General features: G+C 46.8%; 1 protein-coding gene and 1 pseudogene across 3 annotated transcripts in view; both read right to left on the bottom strand.

Moving 5' to 3' along the window:
- LOC119175804 (regulator of G protein signaling family member locomotion defects) overlaps window positions 1-17,852 on the bottom strand; it is a 140,499-nt gene that overhangs the window by 5,918 nt on the left and 116,729 nt on the right. Inside the window, exon 15 of one of the 3 annotated variants that reach the window (XM_075876214.1) lies at window positions 12,642-13,175. The exons of the other annotated variants lie outside the window; for them this stretch is intronic. Within the exon in view, the coding sequence (XP_075732329.1) occupies window positions 13,006-13,175 (170 nt within the window). The 3' untranslated portion in view covers window positions 12,642-13,005. Of the gene's footprint in view, window positions 1-12,641; window positions 13,176-17,852 lie in introns of those variants that run through there. 3 annotated transcript variants of the gene reach the window in all.
- On the bottom strand, window positions 6-9,901 carry LOC142775002 (ATPase family gene 2 protein homolog A pseudogene; annotated as a pseudogene).

Genomic DNA, 17,852 nt, shown 5'->3' with positions numbered 1-17,852 from the left:
TAAGAAAGCATAAAAAAATGCACCCACTTAATGTGCTTTAAAAGCCTTTGACTGGCTATGGCCATCAAGCTGTTTCTTCCAAAATAATGCCCTACAACAGGGAGTATATACATTTCAAGCTTACTCTTTCAGAACATGACTGCAGGGCTGCACATAAGTGACACATAAGTGATGTTCAGTTTACCATTTTTTATAAGTGTCTAATAAGGCTTTGCACCAGTTCTGAACTGTTTATAAAAGAAACCATTCTGGAATGCCCTGGATTGTGGAAGGTTCCAGACCATAGAGGCAACAGACATGTATTACCTCACTCCACAAATTCTACTAACTTTAGCTAACTGATTTTAAGTTGGCAGCTTAGTTCCAACATTTTTGTTTCAAACCATTGCATTTAGAACTGAGTAAAGGCTTCTTTTGAAAAGCAACATTCTGTTCATAATGTTTTCAGAAAAAATCAAAACAGAACCTTCAATGGTGGACAAAAACTTCAAATAATGTACAGAAAATCTACACTGACGTCTTTACAATAAGCACCAAAGTACTTAGTATAGTAAAATTTGTTCCTTTTCTTTACAGAATAATGTCTGTGTCTATTCGAAAAAGCAAAAAAGATCAGTAAATACCATGTACCTTTGCAATCGATGTTATACATTATATGAAGTATGCAGAGGGAAGTAGTGACAGCGGTGTAAATTTTTTATTGAGTGAAACACTACGAAATGATGCCAAAGATATGCACAAATGTTGTACGCATGGACATATGTAAACAGCCGCATGTTTACTGTTGCATAACAATGCCAACAACAACATGGGTATTAGTGACACCAGAAGTGGTAAGCTGATATGTAGCACTCACTACAGCCAGCGAGGATGGCGACCCTGGACACTGCAGATAAATGAAATTCAGTGCACGGCACTTCACTACAGTTGTCGATAACCGGACGTGACGGCTGTATAATAGGAGTACGTATGCACTATTTATAAGATTGGATAGCCACAATTGATGTTACACAAACATTACGGTGTATACGGAACAGTTGTACGTGACGGCTGTTTAATAGGAGTACGTATGCACTATTTATAAGATTGGATAGCCACAATTGATGTTGCACAAACATTACGGTGTATACGGAACAGTTGTATGACCTGGCATGGCTCTGTGGTAGGATATTTTTCATTTCATTTATTGATACTGTCAGCCATTTTTGGAGGGCTATTACAGGAGTAGAAAGAAATCGTATTTAAACAGGAATGTGCAAAAGAGAAACACAAAAAAGAATCTTTGTTACTGGAAGACATATCGTTTCACGGCAATTCAAAATTGAGATGATAAATGTATTATAATTGCAAGCTCATCAATGAAACAAGGAAATCAAGCATCACTGCTCAAACATATTATACAGCTTACAGAGGTGCAACAGCCAAAATAGAATTTGGAGCAATTTTTGGAGCAGCGAAATCTTACTTTTAGAGCACTGAAATCTGAATTTGGAGCAGGTAACGGAGAAAATGCAAAGGCAAACAGCCAGGAGACAATTTCCAGCGGACTTTAGACAATGAGCTCTTCTTAGTTTTAGTAGCCACCTTGTGCCTTTTAAAAGCGAATTTCAATTGACTTCGAGTTTGAATACAATCTTAGGTTTTTTTGCCGTGAAAGTAAAGAAACTAATTTTGTGAAAGAAAATAAAAGGCGAAAAATATGTTATTCTGGAAAAAACCGTGCACTTTTTGACTTGCACCTCCTCTCTAACTTTACAATAGGCACACCAAAGAATATCCCGTACCGTGAATAAGAAGCATCGACATTTTTGCAAAATATCACGGACGAATATTCATTTGCGTGAATAAGCCGTTTATAGGCCGCAATGCTGATACCTGTTGCTCATCAGCCATGGTGGCTATGTTGTGTACGGCACTCGCAGTGACTCGGAAACACACACACACACACACACACACACACACACACACACACACACACACACACACACACAAAAAGTCACCTTTCTTTATGCACTTTCGCCAGTCCTCTAAAAAATAAGAGAGGCCATTGACGACATGCTTAACCATCAATGGAGACAACAGTGGCGCAGACACTTTCGTTAGGTTGAATATCATGACAAAAAGCGAATACACTGATGCTACTGAGGTCTAATGATTTGGAGCAATTTTTGGAGCAGCAAAATTTACATTTTGGTGCACTTTGGAGCATCAAAATTTTCCATTTTGGAGAACTTTGAAGCAGAAAAATTTTCTATTTTGGAGCACTTTGGAGCAGCAAAATTTCCATTTCGGAGCGATCCTGAGCAGCTAACTTTACATCCTGAAGGAGAAGCAAGTAGCATTTACATTCAAGGACATGAATAATTATTTTGGGGTTCTTATGAAGAGCTAAAGTATTTTGATTAATTGCAAACCTCATGATGCCTGAAATCTTAGGAGCAGCCTATTTCAGTTGATGCAAAAATAGCGTTGTAATAATGTTGAGAATGCTATAAAAACTTGTTCAGTGATTATTTTTGTAGTAAATAAACAGAATACTGGTTGAATAAAATAGTACTTCATAAAATAACATTCTGAATGCACCCATGTGATTATCAACAGGTCTGGTAGACAAACGCTACAGACTCGCGCAATCCCAACTGCATTTCTCTAAGATGAATTCAAGGATGAAAAAAAAAAAGGGTTCATTTTCTTCCCAACTGATTATATTGCTGGGCATGACATTACGTCATTTAGTTAGTCTCATAAAGCCAACATCCTCCGGCACTCGTCTCTCTGTGCTGAAACTGAACGATTTAAAAAACTGCATTTTTTTTTTGTAGTGGTGTTTTATGTGGCTAGGTGTCTATACACCAAAGACCCCCTATAGTGTCCTTTAAAAAGCAGTGCAAAAAGAAAAAAAATAAACTCAAGGGCATTCGACTAAGACAACTTGAAGGCGAGAGCCATTTTGTTTTTATTGCTTTGCACGAAGAACATATGCGATAATGTATCTGCTTTGCACGAAGGACGGATGTGATAATATCCCTCTGCGTGTCAGGCCTGCCATCGATTGTTACTCAAGCAAAGAGGAACGTGTCGCCCGTTTTCAAGGCGCAGGAAGGAACTAAGACCTCAACGAGGGAGGGGGGGGGGGGGGGGCTTGTTATATGAACTTTGACTTTAAGGGTGTTATCGCTGGCGCACTCGCTATTTCAACACGCATTAAAGACAGCTGGTATATCCTTCTACCTTGTACTCTCAACGCAAAGTGACTGGACGAAAGTGCTTCGTTTTCTGAAGTGGCCATATAGGGGTGTGCACTGAGCCTTGTGCGGTCTCGATGTGGAAAGCGCTACGCTCTTGGAGTGAACAGACACAGAAGACACGGTCGGAGCGAATCAAACAAACAACACATATTTATGTAACTACTTTTAGATCGACGATTTTATGAGCAGAATTAATATACATAATGTAACAGACTAGAAAAAGGTAGAGAAGAGAAGCAGAGGAAGACGAAGAGTCTTGGCACGATCGCAGTGTGCTGCCTGTTCTGAGAAGACGCCCAATAGGACTCGTAGAATTGCACCGACTCTGGCGAGATACGCGGCTGGATGAGCTTCAGTGCCACTTCCAAGTGCCGACCCTCGATGCATGTGGCATCGATGTCTTCCTCGAGGGCGAGCAGCGCCGCTTCTTGGCAGACGGCCACCACCTCTGCTCCAGAGTAGCCACTGGTTTTACTTGCGAGGGCTTCAATGTTCACATCATCTCCCAAAGGCTTTTTTGAAAGGTTCAAGTGCAGAATTTCCTTTCTTGTGTCAAAGTCAGGCAGTGGCACATACACAATACTGTCCAATCTCCCAGGTCGCATAAGGGCCTGGTCAATCATGTCTGGACGATTTGTAGCTGCTACAAAGATGACATCTTCCAGCTTCTCGATTCCATCCATTTCTGTCAGCAGCTGGGCAATGAAACGGTCTCCCACGTTGCTGCTGCCACTTGTGCTTCCTCTGTGCACAGCCAGAGCGTCTATCTCATCGAAAAATATGATGCAGGGCGATGCTGCTCTCGCTTTGCGAAAGAGATCTCGAACAGCTTTCTCAGAGTCACCAACCCACTTGCTGAACAGTTCTGGTCCCTTAATTGCAATGAAGTTGAGGCCACTCTCTGTGGCCAGTGCTTTGGCTATCATAGTTTTTGAACAGCCAGGTGGACCGTAGAGTAGCACTCCACATGGAGGTGTCACTCCAAGGCGGATAAAGGCATCCCTATGTTTCCACGGCCATTCGACGACTTGCTGCAATTTCAGCTTCACCTCCTTCATTCTTCCGATATCGCTCCAGCGCACCTTCGGAATTTCCAAGGCAACTTCACGCATTGCACTTGGCTTGGTATGACGCAGTGCAGTAGCCATATCGGCTTTTGTCAACTGCACAACTTTGGACAAGGCGGCGTCAGAAGCATTCTTACTTGCAATCTTTCTTTCCAGAGCCCACAGGGCAGCATCAGCACAAACAGCTGCTAAATCCGCTCCTGTAAAACCATGGGCAACATCGGCTATTTCTGTGATGTCTTCGTTGCTTAGTGAGTGATTGACATTACTCAGTATTTTCTGAAGAATCTGCTGCCGTCCGTGTGCTGTGGGCACACCGATCTCAATTTCACGGTCAAGCCGGCCCGGCTGTCGCAGGGATGGGTCAACAAAGTTGGGTCTGTTTGTGGCACCCAGCACTAAAACCCACTTGTCTTCGACGAGCGGCAATGAATCGATGAGAGACACAAGTGTGGCCACCGCCCTTGCCTCTTGATTGGAGGTACCAGATTCACGTTTGGGACAAAGAGCATCAATCTCATCAATGAACACAATGCTTGGTGCTCTCTCGGCAGCATCCTTGAATAAACTTCTTAACGTGGCCTCAGTTTCTCCATAGTATTTGCTAAATATCTGGGGACCGTCTATCACAACGAGTGCAGCTTTTGACTCTGCTGCAACAGCTCGTGCCAGCATAGTTTTCCCGGTGCCCGAAGGGCCAAAAAGAAGTGCTCCTCTCGGTGGCTTCAATCCGTCCCAGGATGCTTGATGGGCACTTCAAAAAGTTCTCGAAGTTGTTGTATCTCCTTATCGGGACCTCCAATGAGATCGTAGCTGGCAGATGTAGGCCTTTCACTGTCCTTTTCAGCTGCAGACTTAATGATGATTTCTGTACTAGACCTGATTCTATGAAATGCCACTTTCTCACTTTCACACTGACGGTGCAATAGTGACTTCGGCGTGCTGAAGGCAAGAGGACTGTGAACTGACCATGAAGCATTCCTCTTAGGAGTTCTCGAACGAGGAGACATAGACGTTGCCTTAAAGCTATGGTCGCTGCTTAACTCTTCATGTATCGCAAGTCTTCTCATGCTCTCGTCTAAGCTCTCATCATTATCAGACGAAAGGGGTCGGCATGTACTATTCAACAACGAGCCATCTTCCCCTTGAGTTTCGATCACTTCAAAGTTCACTATTTGGCCGTAAAAGCAGCACTGCAGTGAAGATCCAGGCTTCGTGAACATTCCCATGTTTTGTTGCAAAAGACATTTCTGAAGGCTCGCATCACTTTCCTTGACTGCGTCCCCAGTCCAGATCACTGTAACGCTTCTGGCAGCTACGACTGAGCTGCAGTGCCTCTTTACGGTAACTGCTTTGGACTTGCTTGTTCTGTAGCGCTTGGACATAGCCACACAAGTCAGACCAACATTGCTTGATGGCCACACAATGAGCAGATGTGTCTGACCCCCCTGTGAGACTTCCACGACGTCCTTGATTCCCGTGCTGCACATCTTTATGCACGACGGGTGGAGATACAACAGCTGAGACTTCATCCACTCAGGCACTGTCAATGTCTCGTCACCTGAATAATCTTGAAGAGTACCATGCAGAACGCCATCGTGAATTAAGTCGTGTTCTAACTTTTCACCCTCAAATTTGAATCTTGAGCAGACACGCTCGTGCAAGGCACTATCTTTGGAAGTTACGATCACACCACAGGCATCACACTGCAAAAAGTCGGACTTGGGGCTTTTTACTTTTGGCGGCATGATTTACGCCCAGGTGAAACTTGCCAGGTGAAGTGCCAGGTGAAACTTGCACGACCTACATTGAGGAAGTCATAAAGCTATGTAGGACCACTGACTCCGGAATGTCTGAGGAAGACAAAGTCGGGCACATTCTAAAAGGAATCGCCGAGGATGTTTACAGTTTCCTCATCGCAAAAGACACCTTGACATCTGTCACCGATGTCATTCGTCATTGCCGCAATTTTGAGCAACTAAAGCCAAAGTTCGGCAGGCTACCCAATGTGACGACCATCGCGAGCATAGACAGCAACCAGGCGCTTGATCTTGCAACAACAATTTGGCAGATAGTACGTGAAGAACTCGGCCTGTACGCGCAAGTGGCAAACCGCCCAAGCACTCATCCCCCCTATCAGCCGCCAGAGTTCGAGCGAAACGTTGCTTCATTGTCCTCGCACCGAGTGGCGGAGGGCTTTGAGGATTCTGATGCCACACCTCAGTATCAGCCACGTCTATACGATAGAGGCCCTGCCTATGACGCACGATCACGACGAGCACAGCCACATTCTTATACTCAAGGCTCTCAGCCGGACTACGCCCCGCTGCGGCAAGGACAGTACCAACCCTACGACCAACCCTACTACGAATACAATGAATTCCAGAGAGTGCCAGAAACCCGTTCTTAGCGTGATAACGAACTTCCTCGCCGACAGCAGCGGCCCAGGATTCGTCCCATTGAATATAGTATAAACCGTGACCCTCCCGTGTGCTACAACTGTGGTTTCAGTGGGCATATTGCTCGGTATTGCCGCCAACAACGCCGCCAATCACGAAGGACACCAGCCATGTCTTCGCCACCAAGACCCGGTGCTTCATATGACCTGCGGACAACCGACTTGTTTCCAAGGGACCGTTTTTCGCGCGAGACCAGACCCAGTGATTCGCCAGCATCCGAGCGGAGTTTGACACCACCATCCAACCGTTCTCGTCGCTCGCCGTCTCCTCTGCGTCGTTCTTCTCCGCCGCCGGGAAACTAGCATCCGCGGCCAATGGAAGTGAGGTCGCCGGATGGTCTTTTCAAGATATACCTCTGCCTATTGTTATGATCAAAAACAAAGTGAATGTGTTGATTGATGGAATACCGACGATGGCGTTAGTTGACACTGGGGCGACTGTGTCTGTGATGAGCCTCGCCTTCAGAAACCGCTTAGGTCGCAAAGTTATGTTTTCATGAGACGATACAATCACCTTTCGTGGTGTAGGCGGCGAGTGGGTTAATCCTCTTAGTGTATGTGCTGTCAGTGTTTCATTGGCTGGAAAAGTATTTGTATCGGAATTTCTGGTTCTATCTCGTTGTTCGCACGATGTCATTCTTGGTATCTATTTCCTGGAGCAATGCGGCGCTTCCGTTGACTGTGGTAGTGGGGAAATATCACTAAACAATTTGTTTATACCGTCGCTTTCCGAAGAAGACTACCGTGGCGAAGACAGGAACACACTTAGTGTGATTGATGAAGTGATAGCACCATCTTGGTGCTTGACACCCGTTCGAGTCTCTTCCACAGCGGTTGATGATGCTTGTGTTGACCTCGTAGTGGGACCTCTACGCAAGAACTGTTTTAAGAAGGACATACTTGTGCCTTGTTCTGTGGTGTGCATGACAAAAGGAGTAGCAACATTGTGGGCGCTGAACTGTTCTGCCACGCCGGTTGTGCTTCCTTGCGGGATGAAGATAGCTCTCTTTGATGAAGCCTCATGCAACTCGATAGCAGCAATAGCTACGGACCTCCCCACCTCTTCCTCTACTTGTGATATTCGCCATAATGAAGATCTAATGCTCACTATGATCAACAAGACTCTCAGTACGACGGAACGGCAAGCGCTGGTGCAGGTCCTTTTCCGGCATGTTGCTGCTTTAGACTTCAAACATAGAGATGCACCCCTTCAGTTACCCTCGTCCCGCGCTCGTCACAGAATAGACACTGGCTCTGCACACCCCATCCGCCAAAAGCCCTACCGAGTGTCATCCTCTGAGCGCAAAGTTATCGCCGAACAAGTAAAGGACATGCTGAACAAAGGGGTTGTGCAAGAGTCGTCCAGCCCGTGGGCAGCCCCGGTAATTCTTGTCAGGAAAAAGGATGGTTCCTGGAGATTCTGCATAGATTACAGGCGTCTAAACACTGTGACAAAGAAAGATGTATATCCCTTACCACGGATTGATGACGTCATAGATTGCTTACATGCCGCTTCCTATTTTTCAACGCTTGATTTGCGGTCAGGTTATTGGCAAATACCTATGGAGCCCGGCGACAAAAAAAAGACTGCTTTCATAACTCCGGATGGCTTATTTGAATTTAATGTCATGCCTTTTGGCCTTTGTAATGCTCCAGCCACCTTTGAAAGATTTATGGACACAGTATTACGTGGTCTAAAATGGGAGATATGCATGTGCTACCTTGACGATGTTGTGATCTTTGGCCGTACGTTTGAGGAACATAACAACCATCTCAGTCTTGTTCTCGACTGCATCGAAAAAGCCGGGCTGGTTCTGAATTCTAAAAAATGTCGCTTTGGCGAACGTCAAACTCTCGTGCTGGGGCACTTGGTCGACAAGGATGGCGTCAGACCCGATCCTCGCAAGATAGAAGCAGTGAGCTCTTTTAAATCACCGCAGTCCGCACGAGACCTTCGCTCATTTGTCGGCCTAAGCTCATATTTTCGTCGTTTTGTTCCACGATTCGCGGAGATCGTGTATCCGTTGACAAACGTCTTGCAACAGGATGCAACCTTCAACTGGACGCCAGAGTGTGACCCCGCATTCTCACAACTTAAGTTTGTACTAACGTCAGCACCACTGTTGCGTCACTTCGATCCATCTTGCCCGACTGGGTTCCACACGGACGCTAGTGGTATCGGTGTAGGCGCGGTGCTTGTACAACGTCACAATGGCGCAGAGCATGTCGTGGCATATGCCAGCCGTTGCCTGAGCAAATCAGAACGCAATTACACAGTTACGGAACAGGAATGTCTGGCAGCTGTTTTCGCTGTACAGAAGTTTTGTTGTTATCTTTACGGGAGGCCATCTAAGATAATTACCGATCACCATTCGTTATGCTGGCTGGTCGGTTTGCGTGACCCATCTGGCCACCTCGCACGTTGGGCGCTGCGACTTCAGGAATACGACTTTACGGTGTCGTACAAGAGTGGCCGTCGTCACGCTGACGCAGACTGCCTCTCCCGGATTCCTCTTGCGACTACTGACTGCGATCCTGAGAATTTCGACGACTGCCTTGCTGCTGTCACAAGCACGTTCCCCAACGCGGCTGATTTCCAGAGAGAACAACGCAACGATCTCAACTTGGATCCTCTTTTTGCCGCCGCACGTGCCTCCCAACACAGCGGTCGCTTTACTGTCCGAGACAAGTTGCTCTATAAAACTAACTACACCAGACCTGGAGCACGTTTTCTTCTAGTTGTCCCCGAGAGCCTTCGCTTCGATGTTCTACGTGCCATGCATGACGATGCGACGTCCGGTCACTTCGGCTTTATTAGAACGCTGAACCGCATGCAGGAACGCTTTTACTGGCCCAAGATGTACGAAACGACGAAGCGTTACGTCGCTAGCTGTGAGACGTGCCAACGTCACAAGCGCCCGGCCACCGCTACACCAGGTCCCCTTCAGCCGTTAACACCACCCAGCACACCTTTTGAACAAGTGGGAATTGACATTATGGGTCCATTTCCGTTATCTAACAATAAGAAGCGTTGGATAATCGTCTGCGTAGATCATCTTACGCGGTATGCCGAAACCGCAGCTATTCCCTCTTCTACCGCTGCATCCGTGGCGGACTTCTTGCTTCACTCCGTGGTCTTTCGCCATGGCCCACCGCGTGTTATTATCAGCGACCGTGGCCGCCAGTTCACTGCCGATGCCGTTGAAGAATTACTATGCATGTGCACGACACAGTTCCGTCATTCCACACCGTATCACCCACAAACGAATGGCCTCGTTGAACGGACAAACAGAACGCTGACCAACATGCTTGCCATGTACGTTTCTTCCAATCACAAGAACTGGGATGAAGTGCTGCCTTTTATCACGTACGCGTACAACACGGTAAAACATGAAACAACGAACTTCAGCCCATTTTATCTGTTGTACGCCAGGTTGCCACTAAGCCCTCTAGACACTTTCTTACCCTTCATTCTTCACAATGACGACTCTGTATCAAACACCCTGTGCCTCGCGGAAGAAGCCCGTCGAATCGCTCGTCTTCGTACTTTGGCCTCTCAACGTCGTTCGAAGGAACGATACGACGACCGTCACGAACCGGTTTTATTCGAAAAAGGTGACTTGGTGTTACTTTGGACACCGCAACGCAAGCATGGATTGTGTCAAAAGCTTCTGTCACGATATTCAGGCCCATTTGTAGTTTTGCAGCGTCTAAGTCAGCTCACTTACGTAATAGCTCGTCTTTTGTCCAATGGTCGACGATCGAGCAGAACGCAGCTCACTCACGTTGCTCGCCTGAAACGTTTCTACCCTCCTTGTGCATCATAACTCGCCCTACGGGCTTCGTCTGCTTGCGGGGGAATGTAACAGACTAGAAAAAGGTAGAGAAGAGAAGCAGAGGAAGACGAAGAGTCTTGGCACGATCGCAGTGTGCTGCCGCAAACGACCATCGTTCACCTCCTGTAAATAAAACCATCTTATCACAGCTCGCTGTTACAATATCGTGATCAACACGCTCAACAACCTTACACAATATCACACAACACTAAAAAATATAAACACAAGAACACTCACGAGGCCGCTTTGCCAATGCTTGAGTCACCACCAACGTTTTGATACTTTTCAGTTTGCAAACTCGCTTCGAGAGGCGGCGGCGTTTTGTCGCCGTTGCGAAAGGTGGCGCTGGCGTTCCGTTGAGATCGGTTGGGAAGCAGTGAGTGGCGGTGACGCTTGCTTCAGACACGTGCTTTTGGTGTGTTGCTGGCGCTCGCACGTTCATCACGCCTGTACTTCCAGCTTGGACACGTTCTACAGTGGTATGAACTCTTTGCAGTGGATACCGTGAAGTGTCAGCGCGGATTCTCGACATGCCGACGTGCAGCGCGCCCGGCTGTCGTTCGGGGTATGCTTCGGCAGCTGCAAATCCCGGACCGCGACATTTTTTCAAGCCCCCAAAGGACCCTGACTTACTGAAGGCATGGCAAAACGCGATTCCACGGAAGAACTTTAAGGTAACGCCAAAAACGTACGTCTGTGACATTCATTTCGAGCCTGTAGACATCATAAGCTGCTATGAGCACACAGTGAACGGTCAAACCGTAACGATACCGCGAGGCAGATGGACACTGAAGGAGCGCGCTGTGCCTCGAATTTTTCCGAACGTACCTAAGCATCTCTCAAAACCAACGGTGCCGAAGTCAGCAAGAAAGCCACCCAAAGTGAGGTCAGTGGTTTCCGCCCAAGTTTCTTCCTGCCAAAGTGATGAATATTTGTACGACGAAACTGACGCATGTGACAGCATGGATGTTGATGAATGCACCGATGTTATCACGCTAGGAACTGCGCCCTGGCTTGCTGTTGTGCAGGGCAGCCCGATATTTGATTCGTGGAATGTGAGGGCTTCTACCATCCAAGTTATCTTCTACAAACTCGAAGAGTCTGGGGGCGTTGTGTACATTGATAAGGCGGTTGTAATCCGGCAAGACTTGGCGACTGAAGTTAGTTCAAGAAGTGTGCTTGTCCCGCCGTGCAGCTACATCAAGAAAGATGGAAACATTCCGACCCTGCTAACAAGCCAGAAGAATTTAACAATGTTTCTTCGCTACATCGATGCGCTCAAGATTTGCCCTGGGTGTAAATGTGAGCTGTTTCCAGGTATTTCATCGTCAAAGGCAGCCATGAAAAGGCAGGGTGTATGGCGAAACAAGAAATGCATGGTGCTGTCAGGTGAGCACTTGTGCCCTCCATGCAAAAAACAAAAAAAAAACTTTGGTGATAGAATGAAGCGTCGTCCTAAAAAAAGCACAAAACGGAAGGCTGAACGTGAAATTCAAAACCTAAAGAAAAGGGCCATCGGGGCCACTGTGTTTCGCGAAAGAGCTAGAAGAGAAGTGTCTACACTGAGACGCTGTTTGTCTGAAGTTTCAGCGGGCAAAGTTGAAAAAGCAGTGGAAAGTGTTCCAGAAGCACAGCAACTTGCCTTTAGGTCAGCATTAAAAGTCGCAAAGGCGAAATCGCCGCGAGGAAGGCGTTATGAACAGGAATGGCTCATGACTTGTCTTCTATTGAGAATTTCAAGCCCAAGAGCTTATAGACTAATGTCAAAAATGAAGCTCATGCCACTTCCAACAACCACAAGGCTGAGACAAATGATGAAAGGAATGCCATGTGAATTCGGCTTCAACAAGGTATCTCTTGACAGTACTGGGGCCTTTATGAAGAACAAAGCAGGAGTACAATGCTACGGAACGCTAGTACTAAACGAGATGAAGGTGCGAGAGGTTGTCGCATTTAACAAGAGTACTTACAAGGTTGATGGCTTCGTTGATTATGGAGATGGTCATGACTCAGAAACAACAGCCGACCACGCTTTGGTACTCATGTTTGTGCCTTTATTTCACTCCTGGGTGCAACCAATTGCAAGTTTTGCTACGAGACATGCAGCCCCTGGAAGAGTGCTAGCTAGGCTTGTTTTAGAAGCCATTTTGCAGTTACACAAGCACAATGCAACAGTCGTCGCTGTTATCAGTGATGGTGCCAGCACCAACAAGGCCATGTGGTCATGTTTTGGTATCAAAGGCAAGCTTCATGAACCGAAACACAGAGTTGACCATCCTTGTGTACCTGATCAGCAGCTCTACTTCCTGTGCGATGTACCGCACATCATCAAGTGCATAAGAAACCATCTCATGCGCCACAAGTATGGCATGGTAAGTAGATTAGAATGTTTTTACTTATTTTTCATGCGTGAGCAACTCTGAATTAAGGAGTGGCTTCTGCAATGGAACACCTTTCTTCGTCTCACTGTTGTTTTTAAAAATTGCAGATCGGTGAACACAAAATAAACTTTGACCACTATCGAAGACTCCAAGAAGTAGATGGGAAACAGCAGCTTCGGGTGGTTCTGAAATTGACAAAAGAGCACGTGAGCCCAGACAATCTGCGAAAGATGAACGTGAGTCTGGCTGTACAGGTAAACAAAAATGCCCTATCTACCATATTTAGATGCCTTTCATAGTTGACAACTGCTTGTTTATATGCATAAATGTTTGTTTATAAAAATAAAGCCGCAAATTTTTCATATATGTTGTTCTCAGCTTTTCAGCCGAAGCACTGCCATTGGGTTAAAAGTGTACCAGCGGTTAGAGGAGCCTGACCTGAAAGACTGCCATGGAACAGCTCAATTCACCCTCATGGTGAACAACCTGTTCGATGCCCTGAATGTGAAGCTTCCGAAGTTTGGAATAACAAGTTCGTCAAAGGAAGTTGAGGTAACGATAATACTTTACAGCATCTGTTGCACTGTTGTGAAATAGTACAGATAATGCTTCATAACATCTGTTGCATTGTTGTGAAATTAATTTGCTCACTGGCTTATTTTGAAGGTCATCCAGGAGTTCCTTGATGCTGTAAATAAGACCGAGGAAAACCATATCACCAATGGGGCAGTGATGTTTGCATCGCAAGTTACAATGGAGTCGCTTCGTGTTACGCTTGCATCAGTACGGGACCTCATAACAGATCTTCTCTCTAAAGGAGCGCGTTATGTGCTCACGGGCAAACTAAACCAGGATCCTTTAGAGGTAAGCCGTTTATTCTTTTTGTTTATCACGTTTATGTTTGCGCACATTGCTTTTATAAAAAAAACGTCTTCCTTTTTTTCAGAGGTTTTTTTGGTGTGACAAGAAGTTATGGAGGGGATGAGGATCACCCTCCCCTAATCAGCTTTGCACACATATATAGGCTTCTGAGCCTGTATACACCAATCAGCACTTGTGTCACTGGGAACGTGAGTGATGAACAGACTTTTGTGCTTGCCACTGTTGCAGACAGCATGAAAAGGGGAAGAAAGCACACACTGTCGTCCCACGAAAGACTCCAAGAGGCTATTCGAGCGAAGTTGGCAGAAATCTCTTCTACTGCACAGAATGAAACACTGACAGCACCTGATCATGGGTACTCCACACCAGCAGCACAGGACTGTGTTATTTACTACTTGTGCGGCTATCTTGTCCACTCTTACCTCAAGCATCAGAGGTGTTCTGACTGTGTACGTAATATCCAGTCCGAAAATGCGGAGTGCCCGGAGGCATTTCTCACTTTGGAGAGGGAATTTAAGTACGGGAGCCTCAAATTGCCATCATGGGAGCTCTTCTCTATGTTTCGAGGCATCGAAGCCAAAATTTCGGATGAGCTGCAAAAGAACCGGCTCTGCTCAGAGACATTTTGGAGCCTCCTCGACGCTCTTGAGGACTGCGACATTACTAGTGTGGGCTGTTCTGTTCACAAGGTCACCACTACGGCAGAGCTTCTTCACTCCTACATAGTGCCAAGACTGCATTTCGCTGCCAGAAATACTTGTAAAAGCTTCAGCTCTTCAGAAAAAGTCGCATCTGCTAGAAAGAAAGTGAAGCTGATGTGAAGGCTTGCAGTACAACTCTGACCACTTAACCCTTGTAAATATGTCCCTGTAAATAATGCAGCTGCTGCTTTCAGTTTCATGACGTCAAATAAAAATTACAAAAAAATTTTTTTCTGGCTTCCTTGCTGGTTCTTGATTTTCTAAGCTTTTCAGCGGATTTTGGTCGTGTAACACGTGTTCTGGTAAGGTTAGAATATCGTTGAGCATTACGGGATCCTGGGGTGATTCACACATATACTGGCCAAAAATAAACGCCGGCTACAACGCGAACAGGAATGAAGGTAAGCGCGCTGTTTGTTTCTAGCTATAATGTTGCGAAAAAAACGAAAAAGCTCTTTTCGGTAAAGGTTAAATGCGAGCGAAGTTTCACTTCTGCTTCTCGAATAAAAGAGTTAACCGCTGCGGTAGTCTCCTGTCGGCGCCTTTCCCGTTGTAGCAGTAGCAGACGACGCGCCGAGATCGATCCTAACGCTACCGCAGCGCCACCGCCTGGTTGGCGATTGCGGTAAGCCGCCCCACACCAATGGAATGCCGCGCGCTTTGCCAACTGAAGCTATCTAAAAACGTTGGTCACCACGAGGTACCCCCGGCACATGCCCCACGGTGCCACGCATCGGGAACCCACCGCTAGAGACAACCGTTCGCGCCAACCGCTACCCGCCCGCTCATCTCTCCCGTGCCGCCACTAAGGCTTGCCGCCAGGCGTCCCTGTTCTAACCATGATGATGATGGTGGTGATAAACGCTCCTGAGCACAACGACACCTATCGTTAGGTAGCTGTGAACCCGAAATGCGGCCAATGCGCAAAACACATGCGCCACGAGGTGCAAACGACTTCACAGGAGATGTTAGCACCCCAACAGCTTTGATCACAAGGTGGCAAAAGTGCTTTGCTTTCTGGAGAATCCATATAGGGGTGTGCACTGAGCTTTGATCGCAAGGCGACCACACCATAGTCGCGCCATTTTGGAGGTCGATTCGTACGCGCCTTTCACCGTTCATAAAATCACACTTATCTAAAGCAGCGGAACACGCTCCTATCAACAGTGTTGTTGGCTGCGGCTTCTATCTCACATTAGCTTGCAAGCTCACTACATTACAGCACAAGGACGTAACACGCAGTATAACTATGTTTGGTATCATTACGGCGTATCATTATGCCACCAGCAATGCACGTACTGTACTGAAATCTGCACGTATTAAAACTGAATTGCAGCTGCTCCAACCAGGATGCATGCTTTCATTAATGAAATAACCTTACAGAAAAGCACTCGAAAATTTTGTATTAGCACCCTAGCAATATCGAGTTCGAAAGGACAGGGTTTTTTGGGGGCTTTTACCACAACAGCAATTACAAACGCGGATGTGCTACAGGAAGACAATATGAAAAAGCTTTTCTGAATGAATATACCGGAATAAAGTACATTAGAGGAAAAGTGCGGATGCGTTCCCATTGTTCACGTGTTCTGCGGACATGAAGCACAAAAAATTAGATCGCAATGTCTAGAAGTAGAAGTGACAAATATTCTGGCGGCATGCATGAAGTTATTAGTGAAAATCCCTTTACATACGTGCTGCACAACTCTTCAAACGAGCTACAAGCAGCATTCCTGGAACAGACGACATCTGTTGATAAACCCCCGCCACAGTTTCACGCTAAGAAAAAAAGACAACCACCCGTTCGTAGTACTAAGCACGATACCAATTGGACTAGACGTCACGAGTCCCTGCAGTGAGCGCGTTTCGCTGTTAAGTGGATTTGCACAATAAAAGTAGCGTCGGCAACCAACATAGCATTGCGGACTATTTAGGACACACGCACAACCGCTGTTTATTCAGCACAATTACTCTAGGTACGTGATTGTGATTTTGCCAGCCCCAAGAAAAAGGTGCACATGCTTTGACGCGCCGGCTTGGATATCGCCGGTGATAGACGCTTCCAAATCCAACTTTGGCGCAGTTTGGTGCAATTTCCATTGATATTGTGAGCGCCACAAGCGAATGACTCTTCATTCTCTTTAGATATCATCATCACCTTCATCATCTGTAAATATCATCACCAGTGTGATTTAGCTCGAGCCTGGCTGAATAAACCGGTTCCTCACAAGTGGTGGACGGTGCTTTTCGTTCCCCCAAGTCCTCTCGCCCGTTCTTGCTGGAACTCCGCTCGGGTCGTTGCATACAACCCCTTGCCATGGAGGCCAAAGAAAACCCTGGCCCATCCAACGTCGCCGTCCTACTGCAGCCACCGACAACCGCTTTGCCCAAAGACATTCGCCTGCATGATCCACCAGTGTTTTCCGGTATCTGAGGCGATGATGTAGAATACTGGATAAAGAACTACGACCTCGTCAGCGATTTGAACAGGTGGGACAATCTACAGAAGTTGCGCAGCGTCCCATTTCACTTGTCCGATGTTGCCAAAACTTGGTACTGGAACCACCACCCGGATCTTCCCGACTGGGACACTTTCGAGCAGCAACTTCGTCACATTTTCGATGCCCCTACATTTTGCGCTGAGGCAGCAAACAAGAAGCTCGCTGAACGCACCCAGCTGCCGGGTGAATCTTACACCTCTTATATTGAGGATGTCCTTGCACTGAGCAAGCATGTTAACTCTATCATGTCTCAGACTGACCAAATACGCCACATTATTAGAAGCATTTACACCGCCTTTAACACCCTCCCCACACAAAATCCTGCCACAACCCAGGATGTGATAACCATTTGTCAGCGACTTGACGAGCTTCAGTCTCTTCGCCTCTGCTACGATGCCACCGACATTCGTTTGCCTGCACCCCTCGACTTAAGTGCGCTTATTTGCGGCATCGTTCGTGAAGAGCTTCACGGGCGCTGCTCTTCCTGCGCTGGGGAAGTTACTCTCCCTTCTGCAAAAGATAGCTTGCGAGACCTGATTAAACAAGAGATCTCGTCCGCATCATGTCCGACGTGTTCCAACGGTCCCTGCGTGCGCCAGACGCCCACGTACGCCGAAGTTGCCGCGCTCTCTGCCGCACCCACCATTTCTGTGTCTACACCAGCAGACCATACGCCTGTGGCTTCGTTGTCACCGTCAATGCATGCACCGCCTTACTACGCATCTCAGCGGCCACCTCTGCCAATCTGTTACTACTGCAGCTATCGAGGACATATCGCTCG

Source organism: Rhipicephalus microplus, chromosome X (assembly GCF_043290135.1).
Source record: "Rhipicephalus microplus isolate Deutch F79 chromosome X, USDA_Rmic, whole genome shotgun sequence".
Lineage (NCBI taxonomy): Eukaryota > Metazoa > Arthropoda > Arachnida > Ixodida > Ixodidae > Rhipicephalus > Rhipicephalus microplus.
The sequence above is the reverse complement of the archived record's forward strand: the minus strand, read 5'-3'. Positions and strand labels throughout refer to the sequence as shown.